Source organism: Labrus bergylta, chromosome 5, assembly GCF_963930695.1.
Source record: "Labrus bergylta chromosome 5, fLabBer1.1, whole genome shotgun sequence".
In the NCBI taxonomy this organism is placed as follows: Eukaryota; Metazoa; Chordata; class Actinopteri; order Labriformes; family Labridae; genus Labrus; species Labrus bergylta.
The window spans coordinates 6,952,824-6,972,438 of NC_089199.1; the positions used below are offsets into that span (position 1 = coordinate 6,952,824).

Consider the following 19,615-nt stretch of genomic DNA (forward strand, 5'->3'; position numbering starts at 1 on the left):
AAAACCCAAACAATACTCAGGCATTGCATAATACAAGCTTTGGTTCAGTTTCTTAATAAGCAAATTATAAATCTTCACCCGCAAAAACACATAAATTACAATCTGTGGGCAGCCTGGCTGTCGAACTGCAACTGGGTGTGGTGTTCAAAACTACAAAAGCAGGTGTGTGTCTGTGTGTGTGTGTGTGTGTGTGTGTGTGTGTGTGTGTGTGTGTGTGTGTCTGTGTGCTGTATGGTTTTGATGGCACTGTTTGCTCGTCTTTGCCAGCGAGACAAGAGAAGAGGAGCGGTGTCAGCCAAAGGTGAATGGTAGATTAATGCGTCTGAAATGACAGGCAGATCTGTCCTCTGGCTTAAAAAAATGATATGAATGGGTTTGATGACACATGTGTGGTAAACGATGACATGTACAAAATAGCACCCTCCCAATAAAAGTCTGTAAAAAGAAAAGGTAATTAAGGACAAAGGGCGGAAAAAGTTCAGCGTGGGAGGATGACAAGGAGAAAAAATTGAGGAGTGGGAAGGATTGAGAAACTGGCCAGAAGAGGAAGATATGAATTGAAAGGGGGAAGGAGGCGGCATTAAAGGCTTAAGGAAGGATTGTCCTGCTTGTCTCACAATTAAAATAATTATCTGTAATCACCCTCCTTCAAAAACGACTACTAAATAAAAGCCTTTTCCCCATAATCCCAGAGAGGAATTCAAGAAAAATGAAAAAAGCAAGGAAAAGACAATAAAGGCACCCAAGCATTCAGTTCCCACCTTTACTCTTACACAGGGAATGTTTGATATGAAAGGCAGAGCTTTGGGGAAAGAAAATTCTCACACTATAGAGGACAGAGAGGGCTGCTGTATGATAGATGAGATAATGGAAGAGCAGTTACAGGGGAGGGAAGTGACTCCTCATGTGGATCTCTGTTCACCTCTGGTGAAAACAACTGTCTTTCAACACGCCCATTAGTCTTTCCTGCACGCTGAGCCCGGACTTGCTTTTACGTATAGCGCCAAACATTTGTTTATGATAAGAGCTTCATTGGCTGGTAGACATAAAACGGTGAAGTAGAGATAATTCATGCCAGAAAAAAAGTTCAACATGCTTGTCAAAGAAAGATAAGTTGGCAGGAAATTTTGGATGAAGGGGTGTTACTGGCTTGTAAACTGTCTTAATGCTTTGGATTGCTAATCTGTTTTTCCGCTGTCACTCATTTAGTTCCTCTGCTGCATGTCTGAGTTTTGATGTCAGAGTCCATCCAACTGAGCTTCCCTGGATCCAGCAGCAGGGTGTTTGGGTGGTGGGAGGAATCAGGAATTTTTGGCACATGAGTCACATTTCAACACATCCACTCTTGCACTCCATCTCTCTTTTTCTTTCTCTTTCTCCCATGTTTCTCTTTTTCGACCCCCCTCTCCGTGGCAAGAAAAGAAAGAAAAAGAAACAACGTTACGCATGGCCCGCCGGGGGGGCAAGAACTGATCAGAAACTCTGCTCTCAAACTCCCATCAGCCTTGTGTCAACCCGCAGGGGGACCGTGAGAATTCAAAACACACATCCCCGGCCAAAACCAAGAAACGCACCGCTGTCCGCCCCTTCGTCAGCCGCCTGTCTTGTTATGTAAAGGTCCCGCTGGCTGTCAATCAGGCCGCAGGGTGCCAGGGTAGCTAAACAACCCCGGTGCATTATGAAAAGAAACAAGAGGGCAGGAAGGCAAAACAGTCAGCGTGTGAAAATGCTCAGAGATGAGACCCAAAGGTGGAGGGGACTCTAAAACCTTTGCCTGTTATTAAAATAAGCAATGAGACAAAGGATGACTTGACCAGAGTGTAATTACACGGGTGTTTTTCTTTGCCAACATACAGAGCAACAAACTGTTACAGTGTGATGAGCTACAGCACGTACTTCCTCTTACAGTAAAAGACAAAGGGAAGGGTGGTATCAGCCTACCTTGCCAAATCGTGAGGAGAAGGTTCCCGTGAGGAGCGAATGGAAAATGATGATGGTTTCATCCAGGTCCCAGATAAACACACGCTGCAGTAAAATAACAGATATGTAATGTTAACCTCATGAAAGTTTATGTGTGTGCAAGTGTGATGGAGAGAGAGGGAGCGAAAGAAAGACAAATATTTTACAGAAAGACAGTGTGAGTGTGTGTTTACCTCTATATCAGAGTCCAGAGGTGGAGCAGGGTCACTGACTCTTTTTCTCCCCCTCAGCTTCCCATCTGAACCCCTCCGTGCCGGGACCCCCTCCTCTTTACCTGGGGTTGGGGGACTGGGCGGCGGGTGGTACTCTCCTAGAATACAAACATTTCAATCAAGGAGACTTTGTTTTAATATATAAGTATTAACTAGTAACTAGAACAACAATTGTCTGCAGAAAAAATATCATGTATGTATTTGGCAAGTAGATTCAGCTATCTTTGTTGCGGTGTTCCTCAAGGGTTAATTCATGGCCCACTTTTTTTTTCACTTTGCGTTTATGGTACCCTTACTTTTTATAGCGTTCCTTTGTAAAGCCCTGTACAATACAGTCAATGTTAAGAGTGCTTTTGTTTAGGGTATAGAAAGACTTAGGGTGAAGTGTAATATTTTATTATATTGTAATTAATTGTTAAAAAAAGCAACATAAAAAAACCTAAAACTAAAGTATATAAACAACAGATACCCAAAGAAAAAAGCACATGGTTTTGTTGTTTCTTACCTGTGTGCGATTCTGGGCTGTGATTTGGCAGCATGACGGAGTGTTCTGCATGCTGATAGGCTAACGGAGCAGTGATGGCTGCAGGGCTGATGTTGCTGCCTGTTATATAGGGGCTGTTGTAGTGATGTGAGTTGTAATACGGGGAGTACTGGCTCTGACTGTAGCTCGAGTATGCTGAAAACTCCTGTCAACATGAAAACAAAAACCTTATTTAATGTAATTGAATTATGAACACTTCCAATTCAAAATGAGTCAAGAAAATTACTTAAACTTAAAAAGTCAAGGAAAATAGATTTTGAACAGCAATGAAAGAAATCAAGTTTGCTGTATTGCAAGAAACATTGTTTAAGCACAGAAGCAGTCGCATCATGTAAACAGTTGAAAATAGCATTTTAGTCCTTGTTGGAGGTGGTTACATTACTCACTTGTTGGGTAGGGTTGAATGGCGTTGAACTGGAGATTGCATGTGTGCCCTGAAAAATTCCGGATGAAATTCCACCACCTGGGGAATGATGTAAAGACAAAGGTCAACAATTAAAAACCATGAAGTCGTGTAAGTGCGACTCTTGATCTGATCTGTGGAACTGTGGTGAGGAAGTAATGAGCAGAAAACTTTGACTCCTTCCTCAGTGACAGCTCAGTGCTGCGGGGGCTGGGAGATTGATTTTAGTTTGACAAAACAATGTAGGTGGGAAAGTCCTCTGCTGCTGCTGAGGCTGCTCTGGGGAATCTATCAGTCTAATCAAGCCAAGGCAGGAACGGATTTCTACCAGCAATATTACCCAAAGAAAAAAAAAACCCTTCCTCACTCTGCATCTTTCTGTTGAACCGTCTCATAGGTATGTGACTGTCTCATTCATTATTTGCAATATTATCACTTCCACCAACAGCAAAGGAAAGTGTTTCTTATTTCAGATCTATTGTTCCTGTTTTAGAGGAGGCTGGATATATGAAAGGTTACAAATGGAAATGAAATATTATATAGAAGAGGAACAGATGAACTTTTGACATCAACTGGGCAAAACAGTGCATTGTGATTATCTTCTCATAAAAGTTCTGTATATTCCTAACAGCTTCCCAAAGGGCTTTCTAAGGCTTGATACGGCTTTGACCCACTGACAATGTGGTGATGTGTAAATTAAAATGTTACCAGCTTTAAGAGGCCATGTGGGCTTTGAGCTAACTGCTAACATTAGCATGCAAACATAACAAGATGGGTAGATTAACTGTTTAACATGTTCACCAACATGTGTTAAGTTCACCATAATAAACAGTGTAGTTAGGTTTGATTTTAATAAACGATGTTGCTAAATGAAAAGTAAAGAGCTATCCAGTTATTACAGTTCCCTCTTTAAGTAAAATGAATGTCAGCACCAAATCTCAAGGCAAAAAAGCCGAATGTTGTCAAAAAATTTCACTCAATAACACAGACCCCTCTTTTCTGAAATAACATGAACCCTCCTGATATATCTTTCTGAAGTCTTCCTTCATCATTTCTTTCCTTGTTTTTATCATGCTGCTACTGCTCCCTGTTGCTCTGCATTTTTCCCTGTCTTCTCCACAGTGCATGACAAACAGAAGAGTAATGACTCACTGGAAGAACCACACAGAAACATCCCCGGACAACACAACAATCTTCAAAGCGGCCGAAGGAAAAATACAGGAGGTCTCTCCAGTAAACACCGAAAAGCTCCCATAGTCCCCATTTGGTTTGAGTTGTACACACAGTGTACTGTACTGTATACGTCTTTGGATGGTTTTATGTGGAGTGTGTGCCTGCGTGTGCATGATCGTGTATTGTGTACAGTATAATGGATGACATGGAAACATTCTGAAATCCTACAAACATTTGGTCGTTGTGGCAGTTTATTACCGTTTGAAGTTCGTAGTTAATGATTTATGCATAAAAACATTCAAACAAATTTATTTTGTTTAGGAACAGTGTCTTTCAAACTCAAACTGCAGTTTGTTAAAAAATGTTTGTTGGTTCAACAGACGGGTCCTCACTGAGCAGTCATTGAAGTATCTGTGTTTCGTACGAGGTTTGATCCAAAATATTCACATGAATATTTACATTCTTGTATAATGTCTGACATCTGAATATTCTCTCACAGAGGAAGTGACATGGACCCGCATGAGGAGGCAAAGGGAACTATCTGGCTGCTATGCACTACCTGTGACCTAGGTAAGGAACGATCGGTCACATGATATCATTTTGACCATCTCAATAACATCAGGGCAAACTTCCTCTGGATTAGACTCCTGGAAAAATCACAAAATGGACATTGAGTTGACATTTGTCAAATTACTAGACCAAGGTCAAGAATTAACTGTCATGCTCACGTATTATCTTGTTTTTGATGAAGGATGTATTTAAAAAAATAAAAATAAAACATGGCTTTACAAATGTCTTGAACTGAAGAAATATTAAATAAAATAAACTTTTATTAACTTTTCACAAAGCAACAGTTGTGCAGGACAGGACGAGAACCTTTCAATTCAGGATCTGTAAGTCAATATTACAAGTTGTAAGAGAAACTGACAGTTTTGCTTAGTTAATGAGTTTATTTTGGGGTAAAGACCTGTTTCCTGTTTGCAACATGTTTCGCTGGAATTCTAAGTAAATCAACAATTTTATTTTTTTACCACTAAATTTGCATCAATTCCTCTGAAGGTAGTAGCTTGAGTTTCATCCGACTGCATGAAAATGGTGTGAGAGAGTGTAACATGTACACATGCTAGGTGAGGAACTGTGCTTGTTTGCATCGATACTTTTTTTTGAATTGCTATAAATTCAGACCTTTGCAATGTGTTTATTAACAAACCCAACAAACTTTCATTCCATGAAATGTTCCTTGAAATAAAGTCACACCTATAATACAGATGAATGTTTAAAAGAATAAACCAATGGTATGTTTACAAAATCAAAATAATTGGGCCTTTTGAGGATATAAAGTATTATTCCAATTATTCATCATTTTATAAAACTGAAACTTTACACTGAAAAAACTGTATAAAGCAACGTTGAGAACAAGACATGTCCAGACCTCATCTGTTTACTGTTTGATCCTGTTTTGTCTTCCTTTGTGTCATCCATACAGTGGAAACAGGGTCTTCCCCCCTTCAGCAACTTTAAACCTGTTCACCCCTCCGTATAACGCACCTTAACCTCTCCCCTCACACACACAAGGTCAATTTCACGCTGCTTCCAAAGCCATAAAGTCGCACTGAGCGAGTCATGCTTTGGGCGCCGGACGACTGAGGAATGTGTACAGCACTAATACACACACACACACACACACACACACACACACACCCACACACTCTAAAGTCTCACACAGACCCACGCACAAACACACACACACACACACACACACACACACACACACACACACAGGGATGCGTGGGCAGAGAGTTGCACACACACTCAGGCATACCTCCTCTTCAGTTTTTGTTTTTCAGCAAAGACCCTCAACCCATCTTCTGTTTCCCCCTGGGTTCTTGTTTTTTTCTCTCCATTTCTTTCCCCCTCTGTTTTTGTCTCTTTTTGTGTCACAGTCACAAGTGCTGCCTTGCCTGCTGTGTTGTTGGTCTGAGTGGAGTAAGGGGGCCTGACCCCGAGAAAAGAGGAGGGGTGGGGAGACTTTTGACGCCAGGAGTCCAGACCGCAGCTAATGGAGAACAGGTGTGGCCGTGAGGAGGAGAGGAAAAGCGAGAAAGATGAGGAAAGAGAAGAGGAGAGAAGCAGTAAAAGAAGAAGGCAGCGCAACGATAGATGCTCCCTCCTGTGTGTGTGTGTGTGTGTGTGTGTGTGTGTGTGTGTGTGTGTGTGTGTGTGTGTGTGTGTGTGTGTGTGTGTGTGTGTGTGTGTGTGTGTGTGTGTGTGTGAGACTGTGTTTGAGACTCACTGTGTGTGTGTGAGTAGCTGTAGAGACTCTGACTGGGAGGAGTGCTGCTGAAGTTTGAGTAGCCCAGTAGTCCAGTCTGTCCGGGAGAGTGACTCAGGCCGTCTTCTGTTTTTATGTCTAAGCATGGAGAGACACAGTTTAGAAAATAAAATATACATTTGTTTGTTCTTAAAAAACTAGCCAATGTGCAGCATTGTAACCGTGTAAACATTTTGACCAAATTCACTTTACTAGAGTAAATATCTATTTAGGAGTGTTTAATTACAATGACCAAGCACTTCAGCTCTTGATGTGCGACATAAAAAAAGTTATTTCTCCAAATGAAACTTAGCTACATGCAACATTACAGCTACAAGCATGAAGAGCACATTCACCAGTGACAGTGCAATCATGCCTACTCTGATGATCATGTTTTAACTGTGTCTTCATTTATTTCCTCAAAGTTTCCTGACACTTTCACATTTGTACATTCGATCTGGCTTTCTAACATTCCTTGCTTCTCGTGTACACTGGAAAACGTCTGTCATGCCGAGATGCCGCCATTTAAAAAAAAAATCTTTTGTAATTCTATTCTATTCTTTTGTGCCTAAATTTTTCTCCAGTCAATGCTGATCCTGTCTAATGATCTGTGATTTTGTTGCATCCAAAATAAGATAAGAGTGATATAAATTCAGCCACACTAGCTTGAAGAATCTGATGTAATTTGTCTGTATGCTTTACCCGTATGCAATCACATGAAAGAGTCGTTGGGCCTTTAAGATGATAACCCTAACCCTGCATGAAAACTGTGGGTTTGTGTGTACTTACTGTACGATGGCATGCTGTAGCCCTGAGTGTGGTGAGTATAGGGTGTGTATGGCCCCGCTGGCTGCAGGGTGGGGCTGTACTGAGTCTGTCCATACGCAGCCATGACACCTATCCCCCGTCAGCTGATCCTAATAAAGAAGAAATGAAGAGGAAACTTTTCTGAACACGTTCTTCCTCTCTTTATCTGTTACAATAGAATGTTTGTTTGGTCTGTTTTTTAGGAGTGAGCATGAGGAAGAACATACAGTACAGACAGACAGACAGACAGACAGACAGACACAGGACATGCAAATATGTCTCAAACCAAAGGGAATTAAATGAATGCAACAAACAAGATGGATCCGTTTTTTATAACTTCAAGCACCAAACAACAATAGAAAATTGTAAAGTGGAAAATTAAAAGTTCCTCAAAATGCACGATTAAATTCATTTAAGGTGGAAAAGATTTAACATCAATTAAACGCTTTGATTTGAAAGGAATTTCAGAGAAAAAATACAACATATTAGAAAGAAGTTCTGCAGATCTACTTGAAAATGTTGTGACACGTGTTGTTAACACTCACCTGAAGTAGGAACGAAGAGTTCTTAAAAGATAATGGAAAGCCCTGTAAATGAAACAAGAACAGTCTCTAGGTAAGTTAACGTTTAAACAAATCAGGAAATGTTAAATTAAAGTGGATGAAATGTTCATCTAACCTAACCGAGTTGTAATGTGGTGCTTCTGACATGTTAATGTGATACTAAATGACACTTATAATTATCCGCAAATAATATTTTCACAATCCCAGGGGAATTTTGTAATGCATTAGGAGAAACTATAAAGACAAAAAAACGCATTGCAGATTTTATAAATCACATTTTATGTAGAGTTATAAATAATTCACCTACATTTGTCAACTAATTATTTGGACAAAACCATGTTTATCATTTTTGCTTAGGTTTATCTTAGGTTTCATTTAATCTGCTTTTTTGACTTCCACAGTGAACCTGGTGATTTCAGTAAATCCCGTCCCTTTCATCTGTAGCACTTTCTTTGTAGTTTTTGCTCTCTCACCTGCCTCTGTGAAGAGAGCTTTATCCTCTTTATCCCGTCACACTGCTGTTAGTCAGGTTCCTCTCTAGCTGTCAACTCTCCTGTGGAAACAATAGCAAACACACACCATCAGGACACAGGTATGCAGGTGACTGACACATGGAGACGAGCCTCAGGGCCTTGTTGCAGCAGGATGAGGAGGATGGAGCAAGTTTTTTTACTCCATGAACACAGTTCAAGAGTTTAATAGGGCTGAGAAAAAAAAGAGATAAAGATAAATGTGGTTTTGGTGTGAAGCCTCACATTGTGAGAGTCTCTGACAGCCAAATGAGTTTGACGAGTTTCAAGGGAGAATGTAACAAAATGCTTCTCTATAGGGAACTGCTGACTCACTCTGCTGTTTGGCACCAGTGTCGTGCATACTGTGTGCAACTGTGTAGAGGAAATAAACTCAGAAAAAAAAGCCAGAACATGCCTGGCAATAGTCCAAAAAGTCAAAATAGTAGTGCACAGGGGTTTCACAACTCTCAGTTTGACTGGGGTCATATGCTGGTGATAGGATGAGACAAAAGAGCTTTATGAGACAGGAGAGAATGAAAAAGAAGAAGAGGTTATTTGTCTTTGTTTCTCAGTGTATTTCTGTGGTTGCAAAAGTCTGATCCAGGGAATAGTGCAAAACATTATGCAGGGCTGCTCAAAGGCAATATTGGATTTATTATAAATGCATTGATTTATCAGATATTTAATCCATTAAATTTGTAACACCTACCCCATTGGTAGTGGTGACAGAGAGAAATAACTAAGTATGAATAATCAATCTTTATCCTGATGATTTTATTACACTATGAAGGTCTGAAGAGGCATCTGTATAAATTTCAGTCTGTTCCATAACCAGATAAAAACTCCTCACAAGAGCTTTAATTATCACACTTGGCGTTTATAAAGAATTATTACATACTTTGATAGATGTTTTTTGTCTACCTGTGTTACCAGCCACATTAACAGAAATGACATAAGATAAAAGAGTGAGAGATTAAAGGGCTTAGAGACGGGAGGGAAAGGGAGGTTTTAGCTCAGTAAGCTGGAGGTCAATAGGTCAATGCCACATGAATTAGTCTAAGGAGGAAGCTGGAGGAGGTCAGTCTGTCTGACTGCTCATAAAAGGAACTCAGAAAAACACAGAAGTAAATCTGAAGCAACACAGACAGCAAACATTTTTAACTAAAGTCAACTCATCTTTATTATTGAATCCAAATGAATGTGGGCAGGAGCCACACTTCTGATATAGTTTGCACCTGGTTTCCATTTTAATTCTACAGAATGCATCAAAATATTAGACTTCTACTTTTTCAACCTGACAATTCACAGTAGAAAAAAAGTAATGAACTCAGGGATGGCTTTCAGAGTCGGGTGTGCAGCAGTTACTGTACAACAGAGTGTTAATAATACCAGAGTTTTAAACTTCAATACGATGGTGGTAAAAAATGAACGGTATCATACCTGTCCGTAACCACAGCAACAAAATTTGAGTTCTAGGCACCAATTTTTTATGTATTCACGTTTTTAATTTCCCAAAAATGCAAGCACACTCCTGCACAATGTCTAAATTGCATAAAAACCTTGGCAATGTTTTGGACAGTGTTTTAGTTGTCCCCTTATAGGCTATGGACATAATCTGTCTCAATTATCACTAATAATCCAGTTAAACCTACATTTGAATTTTAATGGACCTGCTCTCTTTCTTTCACTTGGGGCAGCATTGGATTAAAAATATAACAGACATATAAATGAGTACATTTTGTAATAAGATGCTCAACAATCAAATTTGCACCCATTTTCTGTCTTTTTTAAAACATTAAACTATCATAAAACAATAAAAATAACGTGCTTGTGTTTTCTTGTTTATTAAATCCTGATGATTCTCAACCCTGAACAGTCTCTCTCTCTCTCTGCCTCTACTGTGTGTCTGTCTCTCTCTCTTTGCCTCTGGGCCATTCCAATCTGGCAAAGCTGCAGCTAACTGCCCGACCCCTGACCTCGCTGACAACACGCCGACAGAGACAGATGACAGTCATGAATTATAGGGGCAGTGAGGTTTTACTGCAGCAGAGATGAAGATGAGGATGAAAAAAGTAAAAGCTGTCCGAGCAAGAGACCAAAGTGACAGAAACTGAGAAAAGTCCGCTGACAAACAGCAGCTTCAACAATCCTGAGAACACTCACAGCATCCCTCTTGTTGTACTCACATCATTACAAGCAGAATTTCAGACTAAATAGCAAAGAAAACAGACCCATGTTGTTTCAGTTCCAGCTGACGGAGCTGCCCTCCTGGTTTCAAAAACACCCATGACAGCCTGCAGTATTTTAAATACTTAAGAAATGCTTTAACCATTAAGGAGCCACAAAAACTTCCACCTGTGCAACTGACCGTAAAATAAACTGCAATAAAACAGACTGTAACTGTGACACTGCAGAGGTGATTTAGTGTTTCATGTCTCCATAGCCTTGTGCACTGGTGTAAAAAGACGAGGGTAGAAACTACTGGTATACAATTTGTATAAAGATTTTCCAGTTAAGATTTTTTAAAGTAAAAATAACTTAAAGCTAAATTTTATTACTTTTGTTCTTGTTTTCACAAAATCTGAAATATGACTTCTAATATAAATCACGTGTTTTCTTGTGACCTTCCACCTCAGAAATGACCCTTGTATCCATTAGAGACTCTGATCTGACCTTCATCACGCGCAGACTGTGAAGCTCCAGAGAGTAACATTGATCCCTCAGCACAGAGGAAAAATAAGAAAAGTGCTGGTTTTCTTTTCATTTCCAGGGATCAAAAATTAAGAGCATCTGACTTCAGCTGCATCCCTGCAACAGTCCCGTATGCACCGACACACAAACATAAAAATTCTGCGTGATAGCAAAGGCACTTCCTGGTTCAGGGTGAGGCCTGGAAGGAGGGCGCACAAGGCCATGGGAACTGCAGGACACCGGAGGGAAGATGAGCGGAGCTCAGCAGTGATGTGGAGAGCCGAGAGCTGAAACCAAAGCTAAAACAAACCCAGCAGGGCCACAGGGGGCCGCAGGGGGGCCGAGGGGCCACAAGGCCAGTCCCACCAGCTTCACCTGGGTCTCAGGGTTCTGCAAGACCACTGCTTCTTTCACGGATATCAAGTTCTTGCTTTTGTGCTGATTGATTACATCACAGGATGGAGGATTGTGCTTTAAGGTGACCTGCTATTTGAGACAGTTAAAGGAATACAGAGAGTTTATGCAGATTTACCTGCTGCCTAGCTAAGCTGTTCAGTGAGGAAACTTCATATGTGCCAACTAGCTGCATTATCAGGCGGGCCTCATGCTCAGAACAAGATATGTTCAAAAACAAAGCTGGTCGTACAACCTGTTATCGAATCACATCTGAAGGCAAAGTTTTTTTTATAGTTGTTTCCAAGAGCAATACACTCAAACGATTGAAAAGGCAGCTGTCTAAAGAGGAGGGGTAGGCAATTATTGTTTGGGTCAGATAAGATATAATACAATATTAAGGAATAGAGTTACTCTATTCATTAATTTTGTATTATATCTATTATGTATTATATTATGTATTGTATTATATCATACTCAGTATGATTTGATACCGTATGATAGGATAAGATAAAATAATTTTTTGTTCTTCTTAGCCTCATGAAGTTACTCAAATTATGATGCAGGCAGCCCCCCTCCTCCAACTCTGACATGAAAAACAACTTAAGGAAGGTATTTCAGGTTTTGTTCGACAGTTAATAAGCACTTTTTTTTGGGCCATGAACTATCCAGAGACTAGTGATATTCTTGGAGCTCCAAATCAAAGCTAAGAAATCCAAGCCAAGCAATGCAGTTAGATGTAAGTGCATGTAAAGATTATGGGTACAAAAATATGTACACAAACTTTATATCTAAAAATCACAGAACTGTCAAACTAACAGTGGCTGTCAAACTGCATTTTCATGAGTCTCAATGTGTCAGCATTTAGTAACACTGACAACATCTTGATTTATTAGCTTGAGGAACATTTGAAAAATATTAGCCACAACAAATACAAACAAACTTAAGAATAACTTATTGTTTATCACTTACAAGTTCACAAAAAAAAAACCTGGCATGTCTGATGCCTTTTGCATCTGTGTGTCATCAGGTTCACTCACAGCTGGATTAAAAGAAATTAAAAATTCAGTCCAGACCATCTAAAAAAACAATCACGAACAGATTGTCACATAAAAGGTCAGCTGTCTTCTGCTTTGAATAATGTTAACAGACTTTGGGATCCACAATGGATTGACTCATCACTTTATCTTTCATCAGCTTAGTGTAATTAGACCCTCGGGTTGATGGTTAGTCAGGGTTGGCTGAATTTCCTGTGAAGGGTGTGTGCATCTTATCTCAATCATTGTAAGTTATTTGCATATTTTATCAAGTGACTGGGTTGTGTCTGTTCTTTGCAGTGTTTGTGTGAATGTCAATATGTCTGCTGTGTCAGTCTTACTCTTGATAACACTTTTGGAATTCTGGTCACAATCTGCTGTGATCCTTTTGATGCTTTGACCTTTTATTGAAACATTTTGGTTCTCAATCAGCTGCTTGTTGAGGTGACCTGCTGGCCTGTAATCGTGCCATATGGGACCCCACCTGGAGCCCGCAATTTGGACAGTCTGACAAGTGCCCTGGGCAAGGTTGGGGGTTGATTTGTTGCTGCACAAAAAAACCCCTCTCTCTTTTTCTCTGATAAAGGACTACGAACAAGGGCCCAGTATTTAGGTTTGTGTGACACTATCGGCGAAACATCGGTGCCATCTGCCAGCTACTGCCCTCTTTAACTGCATTCAGCACAAAATAACACAGCTGTGACTGCAGTTAAAAGCAAAAGGTATAGGACACTTTTACTCTCAGCTTTAGAGTTGAATGTCTTCATCTATTTCCGTATAAGAAGCACAAGAAAAGCAAAAAAAAAAAAACCTACTCAGGTAACATCACCAAAACATGATGATAAAACAGCGGCTAAGCCCTCTCAGAGGCTGAAAACTCGGTCTTGACACGCCTGATAATTGCTAAATTAACCACACACAGACTGCACAGATACTCGCTGATCCGTGCAATAAACAAATGATAAGCAAAAAAGAAAATAAACACTGGCAAAGCATTCAGATGTTTGGGCCATTTGAATCAATCCTTTATAGTGCTCCCTAAAAATAAAAGATACTGGTGAGCGATGTGAAAGTCATAAAAAGTAGTGTAACCAAGGCATGAGAAAGATGTTTTCCTTGGGACATTATAACTGAGCAGAGACAGAGGCTCAGGCATGCTGGAGTGATAATCTCAGAGAATTCATTAAGAGGGGAACACATCCCAAGCGTACGTTTATGTGTTCAGTTTCCACATATTTTAGCATCACACGGCTCAAACACTTGAAGGACTTCGCCTGTGTGCTGTCGCTGCCTGTATTGGCATTTGGCATTATTCTAATTGGGGTTTCTTTTTGTGCTAATCTGTTTATACTTGATACACAACAAGTCAGTGTTGCTGCCATGTCAAAGTCAATTATCAGATTATTTCTGTTTACAGACAAAGAACACCTTCAGAGAAAACAAAGCAAAAAAAGAGCAACAGGTTAATGTTTGTTGTTGGGAAAATTCTAATCTCACCAGTAGCCTGTCTGCTTTATGTCGACTAAACAGTAATTTGCTTAAACTGTAAAAAAGAAAAAACACAGGAGTCAGATGTTTCCACATTTCTGTCACTGGTTTTTCTATCAGAGTGACCCATCTCAGGGAGGTTTCACACAGCCGGCACGCTAACGTCTACAGATTTAATGTTTACATCATCAACCAAAAACGAAGCAACTCGGGCAACCTGTTTTAAAAGTACGCACCACTGTCACTGAAACCCATCCCCTAAAGAGTCACAAAACACTCTCCCAAGGATTAAACTTTAAGAAAAAAAAACATTTCAATTCAACGAGAGGCTCTGATTAATCTCTGGCAGCGGGGAACCTGTCGCCGGCTCTCTCTCCACTCTGTAACTTTACCTCTCAGACTCAGTGGCCTTTCCTTTCCACTTGACTAACTCCCTGCAACAAGACTGCTTTAATGCCAGAAGCCCCCCTTCTGCCCCCCTGCCCCCCCAGTAATTCAACAACCGCTTTATTCAACAATGCCAGTGCCTTTATTTTCCTGTTTTTCCTCCGACAAGCTTGCCCTCAATACTCGCTCCGAATTATTTCTTTTGCTCCTCCCCGCCCAATTTCACCACCCAAACCCCGACACATTTAATATATCTAATAATCTCAGCTAATTCCAAGAAGGACCACCTACCCGAAGGCCCAGACACTGACTCCCCTAGAACCAGTGCCCCGGGACGAGGGTCAAAGTGGGGGACAGCTGGCAGACCTCCCTGCAGACTGTAGGAGCGGCTGTGGGGTTGCAGGACTGCGCTGACCCCAGTCAGATGGTGGTCTGGCTCCCAGGTATAAAAAAAAAAAAAAAACATCTGGTCCAGTGATGGGGAGAGTGGTCACACACATGCTCGCACACTCAGAACTGACACACGCCTGACTGCATGAGTGCCCCTGCTTTCTCTAATGAATTCACACACACACATACACACACACTGAGATGGCTGCTTTATTAGTCATTAGGACAAAAAGGTTTGCCCTCCATCAGTCTCCTCAGGAGATACAAAAAAGCGGCCGCCCTAGTTGCTAACAGCTGCCCAGACGGATCTCACTGGTAGCTGAAACTCACCGGCGACACAGACGGGCCGAGGTCCAATTACTTCTTTACTGTTAGATTTACTGTGCGAGCCAGTGTGTGTGTGTGTGTGTGTGTGTGTGTGTGTGTGTGTGTGTGAGAGAGTGAGAGACAGAGACAGAGTGAGCAAGAGAGTGATTTATGCCTTTTGGAGACATAAGAATGAAGGAACACTTAGAAAAGAAGGATAGAAACTGGGGGAAATTATATCAAGGGAAATATTCAATGGAGAGAAGTGAGGCTGAAGAAAAATGTTGACATTTAAGAAAATAGTCCCAGAGCAGCAGCAAATTATTAAATTCTCCTTTCGGTGGAAAGTACCCAAACGGTCATTATCAAGCAGGAAAAAATGAAATATGGTCACTGCTGGCTGCGATATGTGGGTCTTCACCGTTCTCGAGATGAGATAAGGAGAGGGGAGAGACGGACAGCTGTTGTCTGCTGACAGCCCACACTACACACACACACACACACACACACACACACACACACACACACACACACACACACACACACACACACACACACATGCACTCCACACACACACGCATCCTTCCACAAGGCCTCCCCGGGAGCTCTCTTGAGCTTTGGGGAATTAAAAAGAGGAGGAACGGGGGGGGGGGGGGGGGGGGGGAGACACATTTAGGGGGAAGTGGGATAACTTTCGAACCTTAAACTGTCAGAGATCCAACAGATCAACGAATACTTTCAGTGGCAACTCTTTTTAATCCTGATCTTTGTTTCAATGTACATGCAGATCGACACGCACAGCAGAGGTAACACAGCACAGACAATGCCCTACTTGTCAAATTGTCATACACACACAGACACACACAGACACACACAGACACACACACACACACATTGTTGCTTTCATGAATTCAGTTGAACTTTAACAGTGTTTAGCTGGAGCCGTTGTGATCTGATCAGACGTGCTGCTGTTTAACACAGAAAGCTGCACATATCGGGCTTCATTCATGTCCCCTTCCTCTCAGACTGGATAAAGTTCAGAAGCAGTTTCCATGAGCTGAAACTTAAAACTCACCTACAAAATGAAATTTCTGATTTCATCGAGTCTGAAAACAACTACATTATTTTTTTTGCTGTTCAGTGTTGCTCCTTCTTTCTCGTTGACTTTTTCATGTGTTACTTTACTACAATGACACCTAACATAAAATCTAAAGAAGAATAAAAAATGGGCGGTGACATTAGGTGCACGGTGGCGGAACAAAAATACAATAAAGCAAAGAATACACCAGTCAAGAATTATTAAAATACAATTCAGTATAGATGAAATGATTATATAGAATTATATGCTATTTTTTTATTTGTTGTGTTGAATTGTGTTTCACTAACATTTATTTAACCAGGAAGTCCATGAGATTAAAAAGTCTTATTTTTAGATTTTCACAAATTTACTCAGATTGAATTTCTATTTTGTTTCCTATTTAATATAACTTCAATGGCTTAATGCTGCAGTGTTTAAATATAACCAGAAAAAATGTATATCTATACTCTTTACTTGGAGCACTTGACAAATATAATGCACACAATGTTGAAACATCATCATGTAAACATCTTGTCCTTCAAATTAGCAGGTTCTGATTACTGCATGTACATTTAGACATATGTGCTCTGTATAAGTGGGCTAAGCAAAAACACAGCCAGTGTGTGAATGAATGCCATGATTGTGTTTTAATAACATAAAAAAGCAGCATCCAACTTTAAGAGACTTTCACTTTGTCATGCAAATTATTAAAGGAACTCACTTCAGGTCAAACTGTGAATAAAAAAACATTTTAGACCGAGGGGTGGATTGATTTTTTTTTTTTTTCACTAAATGGGTTAACATGGGTGCCCTGGATGAACCCTGAGTTCAAGTGAGCACTGCTGTCTGACTCCCATGACAAAGAGAGGGAGAGAAAGCTATAGTGAGAGGGATGCACAGGAGCTTAAAGACATGGCGAGCAGTGCGGCTGTGAAGAAATAAAATGAAATCGCTGAAGATAAGTCAGGACGAGCAGAGCTTCCTAAGAAAATATTTATCATTCCACAAACGTTTGGCTTCAGAAGGGCTTGGGAATTAATTTGTGTTTTCTTAAGAAGGGGTGCCTTGCGCTACAGGATGGGGAATTCTACATAGCCCGGGACTTTTTGGGGCTGCCGCTTATTCACAATTTATTAGAGGCGGTAATAAGAACCTTGAAGGCTGAGGAGAGAGAGAGAGAAAGAGACTTGAGAGGGCCCACGGTGGAGAGTCAGGGGAGTCCAGAAATGAGGCCTAATGTTATTAAGAGACGAACCACAGTGTTAAATCAAACACGCCCCAAAAACATGCCTGCAGTATGTGGTCTGAGACACCTTACCAACCTCTGCAAGACCCAGGGATGTTATTTGTGGGGATTGAAATACAGGTACATAAAGGAGATATACTGAGATTTACAATCCGTCACAGACCTCTGTCCGATACAGCGACTATATGAAATTTAACAAGACTCCTATTAAGGAACGCCAATAATGCTGCAGGTATATTAAAGGTTAGGAGATGCATGAACGCCAATTTTATTTTATAAATCTCAGAAAAGAGGGATGTCTTTATCGAGCCAATTCATGGCACACACCTTTCGCTTAAGTTAACTTTGTTTCAAAAACAATGATTTTTAATTTAAGAAACTTCACTGTTCATTTATTAAGATACAAAATAAAATGTTCAAATCTGAACGTCACAACAAACTTTTCTCCTCATCTGACAAATTTCATATTTTATAGGCGTTACGTTTTAAAATCAGGAAAGGTCACTAAAGGTCTTTACGAATCAAATTTCTTTACCCTCCATCAATTCCTTTAAGAACCAAAAGGGCCCCATTAATTATTGCACCTCCATGTGAGCAGTTGATAGAAATAGCTCAAAGGTGATTCAAAAGGTTGGCAAAAGAACACAGTGTGTGAGATTTCAGTCTGGAGCCATGAAGGGGTCCTTGAAAAATATGAATGCCAGCCTTTGAAAAATGCTTAGCGAGGCTCCCCTAATTTAGTTAATGAGGGTCCCTGCTTGGCTGCATGAGGGGTGTCAGTGATTTGGGTGTAATCTTCTGTACTTAAGGCAAGCCAAAAACGCTGCACCGAGTCAGGCAGCACCAAGAAAAACAAAAGGAGCTCAATCTGAAAGAAGGTGCCTCATACAGTTCCCCCAACATCTTTTTAAAGGGCTAAAGGGCCTACAAAAAAAATCATGTGTTTATCTAATAAAATGATTATATAGTTGGAAGAAAGAAGAACATTTTGCACGGGTAATTTCATGTTTAACAAGCGTTTGATGTTGATTCAGGCCTTAGAAATATATTTTTTTTCCTTTAAGGATAACTAAGAAATACATAGGCTACTTTTATAAATATATATCTGCTTGCGAGTAGGCCTAGTTAATTTTTCAAGTTACACACACATGAGATAATAAAATATTCATATTTTTGATTCATATTTTAAATTAGCTTTAAAAGGGAGCAGGTTGATTTTAGTTGGAGCAAAAATGAAGAAATAAAAAATATAGGCCTACATATATAAATATTACAAAAAGATTCTTATTTATTTTAATATGCCTAGTATTGGCTACTTGTGATTTTTTCTCGCGGGACACTTAATACAAACTCTACAGGAGTGTAAAGAGGTTTCAGGGTGTCAAAAATTCTGACCTAAATTTATTTTTAATGCGATGTGTTTATACAAATGATCTTATAATGTATTAATTTAACACCAACAGATGATGTGCGATGACCATTATTTGCTGGTAGGTTAAACAGACAGCTAAACTATCGGTTAGCATATTAATTGTGTTTAGTACATTTCCTGACAATAATAATACCACGCGATATTACAATTCACGATCAAAGACAGTGCGTGAAAATAAGTCTTTCGTATTTCACACTTACCATTTTTCGGTAAAAAGAAATTGCAGGGAAAATCCAACCATCCGTCAGTGAAGTTGCGTCTCCATGCCGAGGAGACTCCGCAGACTTTCACGAGTTTAAGCGTGCGAGCGCGTGAGAGAAGAGTAGTAGAAGACGCGCGAGGCTCCAAGTGCAGACAGCTGACAGCTTTGTGTAGACACTCACTCCTCTTCCTCTGCAACTTCAACAGCGTGTTTGCTTTCCCGGCGGTGGGGATGTGATGTTAAGCAAACTAGAGAAGAATTCTGGTTCCTCCTCCTCCTCCTCCTCCTCCTGAGAAGTGCGCGCGCTGCTCACAGCCAGAACGTGTGTGAGTGTGAATGTGTGTGTGTGCGTGTGTGTGTGTGTGTGTGTGTGTGTGTGTATGACACACGCTCTCCTTATCTCCACCTCCACCTCTCTGCTTCTTTTTCTTCTTCGTCCTCTATCTTGGGCTTTAAATCT

At 40.4% G+C, this 19,615-nt stretch overlaps 1 protein-coding gene across 2 annotated transcripts in view; it reads right to left on the reverse strand.

The window, feature by feature from the left end:
* The window catches only part of eya2 (EYA transcriptional coactivator and phosphatase 2), a 28,125-nt gene extending 8,731 nt beyond the window's left edge, over positions 1–19,394 (reverse strand). The window contains exons 1-9 of one of the 2 annotated variants that reach the window (XM_065954654.1): positions 19,154–19,394; positions 8,471–8,546; positions 7,976–8,017; positions 7,413–7,540; positions 6,606–6,722; positions 3,123–3,199; positions 2,698–2,881; positions 2,154–2,290; positions 1,942–2,025 (exon numbers count right to left, since the gene is read on the reverse strand). In XM_065954654.1, coding sequence (XP_065810726.1) covers positions 1,942–2,025; positions 2,154–2,290; positions 2,698–2,881; positions 3,123–3,199; positions 6,606–6,722; positions 7,413–7,515 — 702 coding nt within the window. In that variant the 5' untranslated portion in view covers positions 7,516–7,540; positions 7,976–8,017; positions 8,471–8,546; positions 19,154–19,394. Of the gene's footprint in view, positions 1–1,941; positions 2,026–2,153; positions 2,291–2,697; positions 2,882–3,122; positions 3,200–6,605; positions 6,723–7,412; positions 7,541–7,975; positions 8,018–8,466; positions 8,547–19,153 lie in introns of both variants that reach the window. The other variant, XM_020629331.3, reaches the window with a different exon arrangement.
* Between the last annotated feature and the right edge of the window lie 221 nt (positions 19,395–19,615).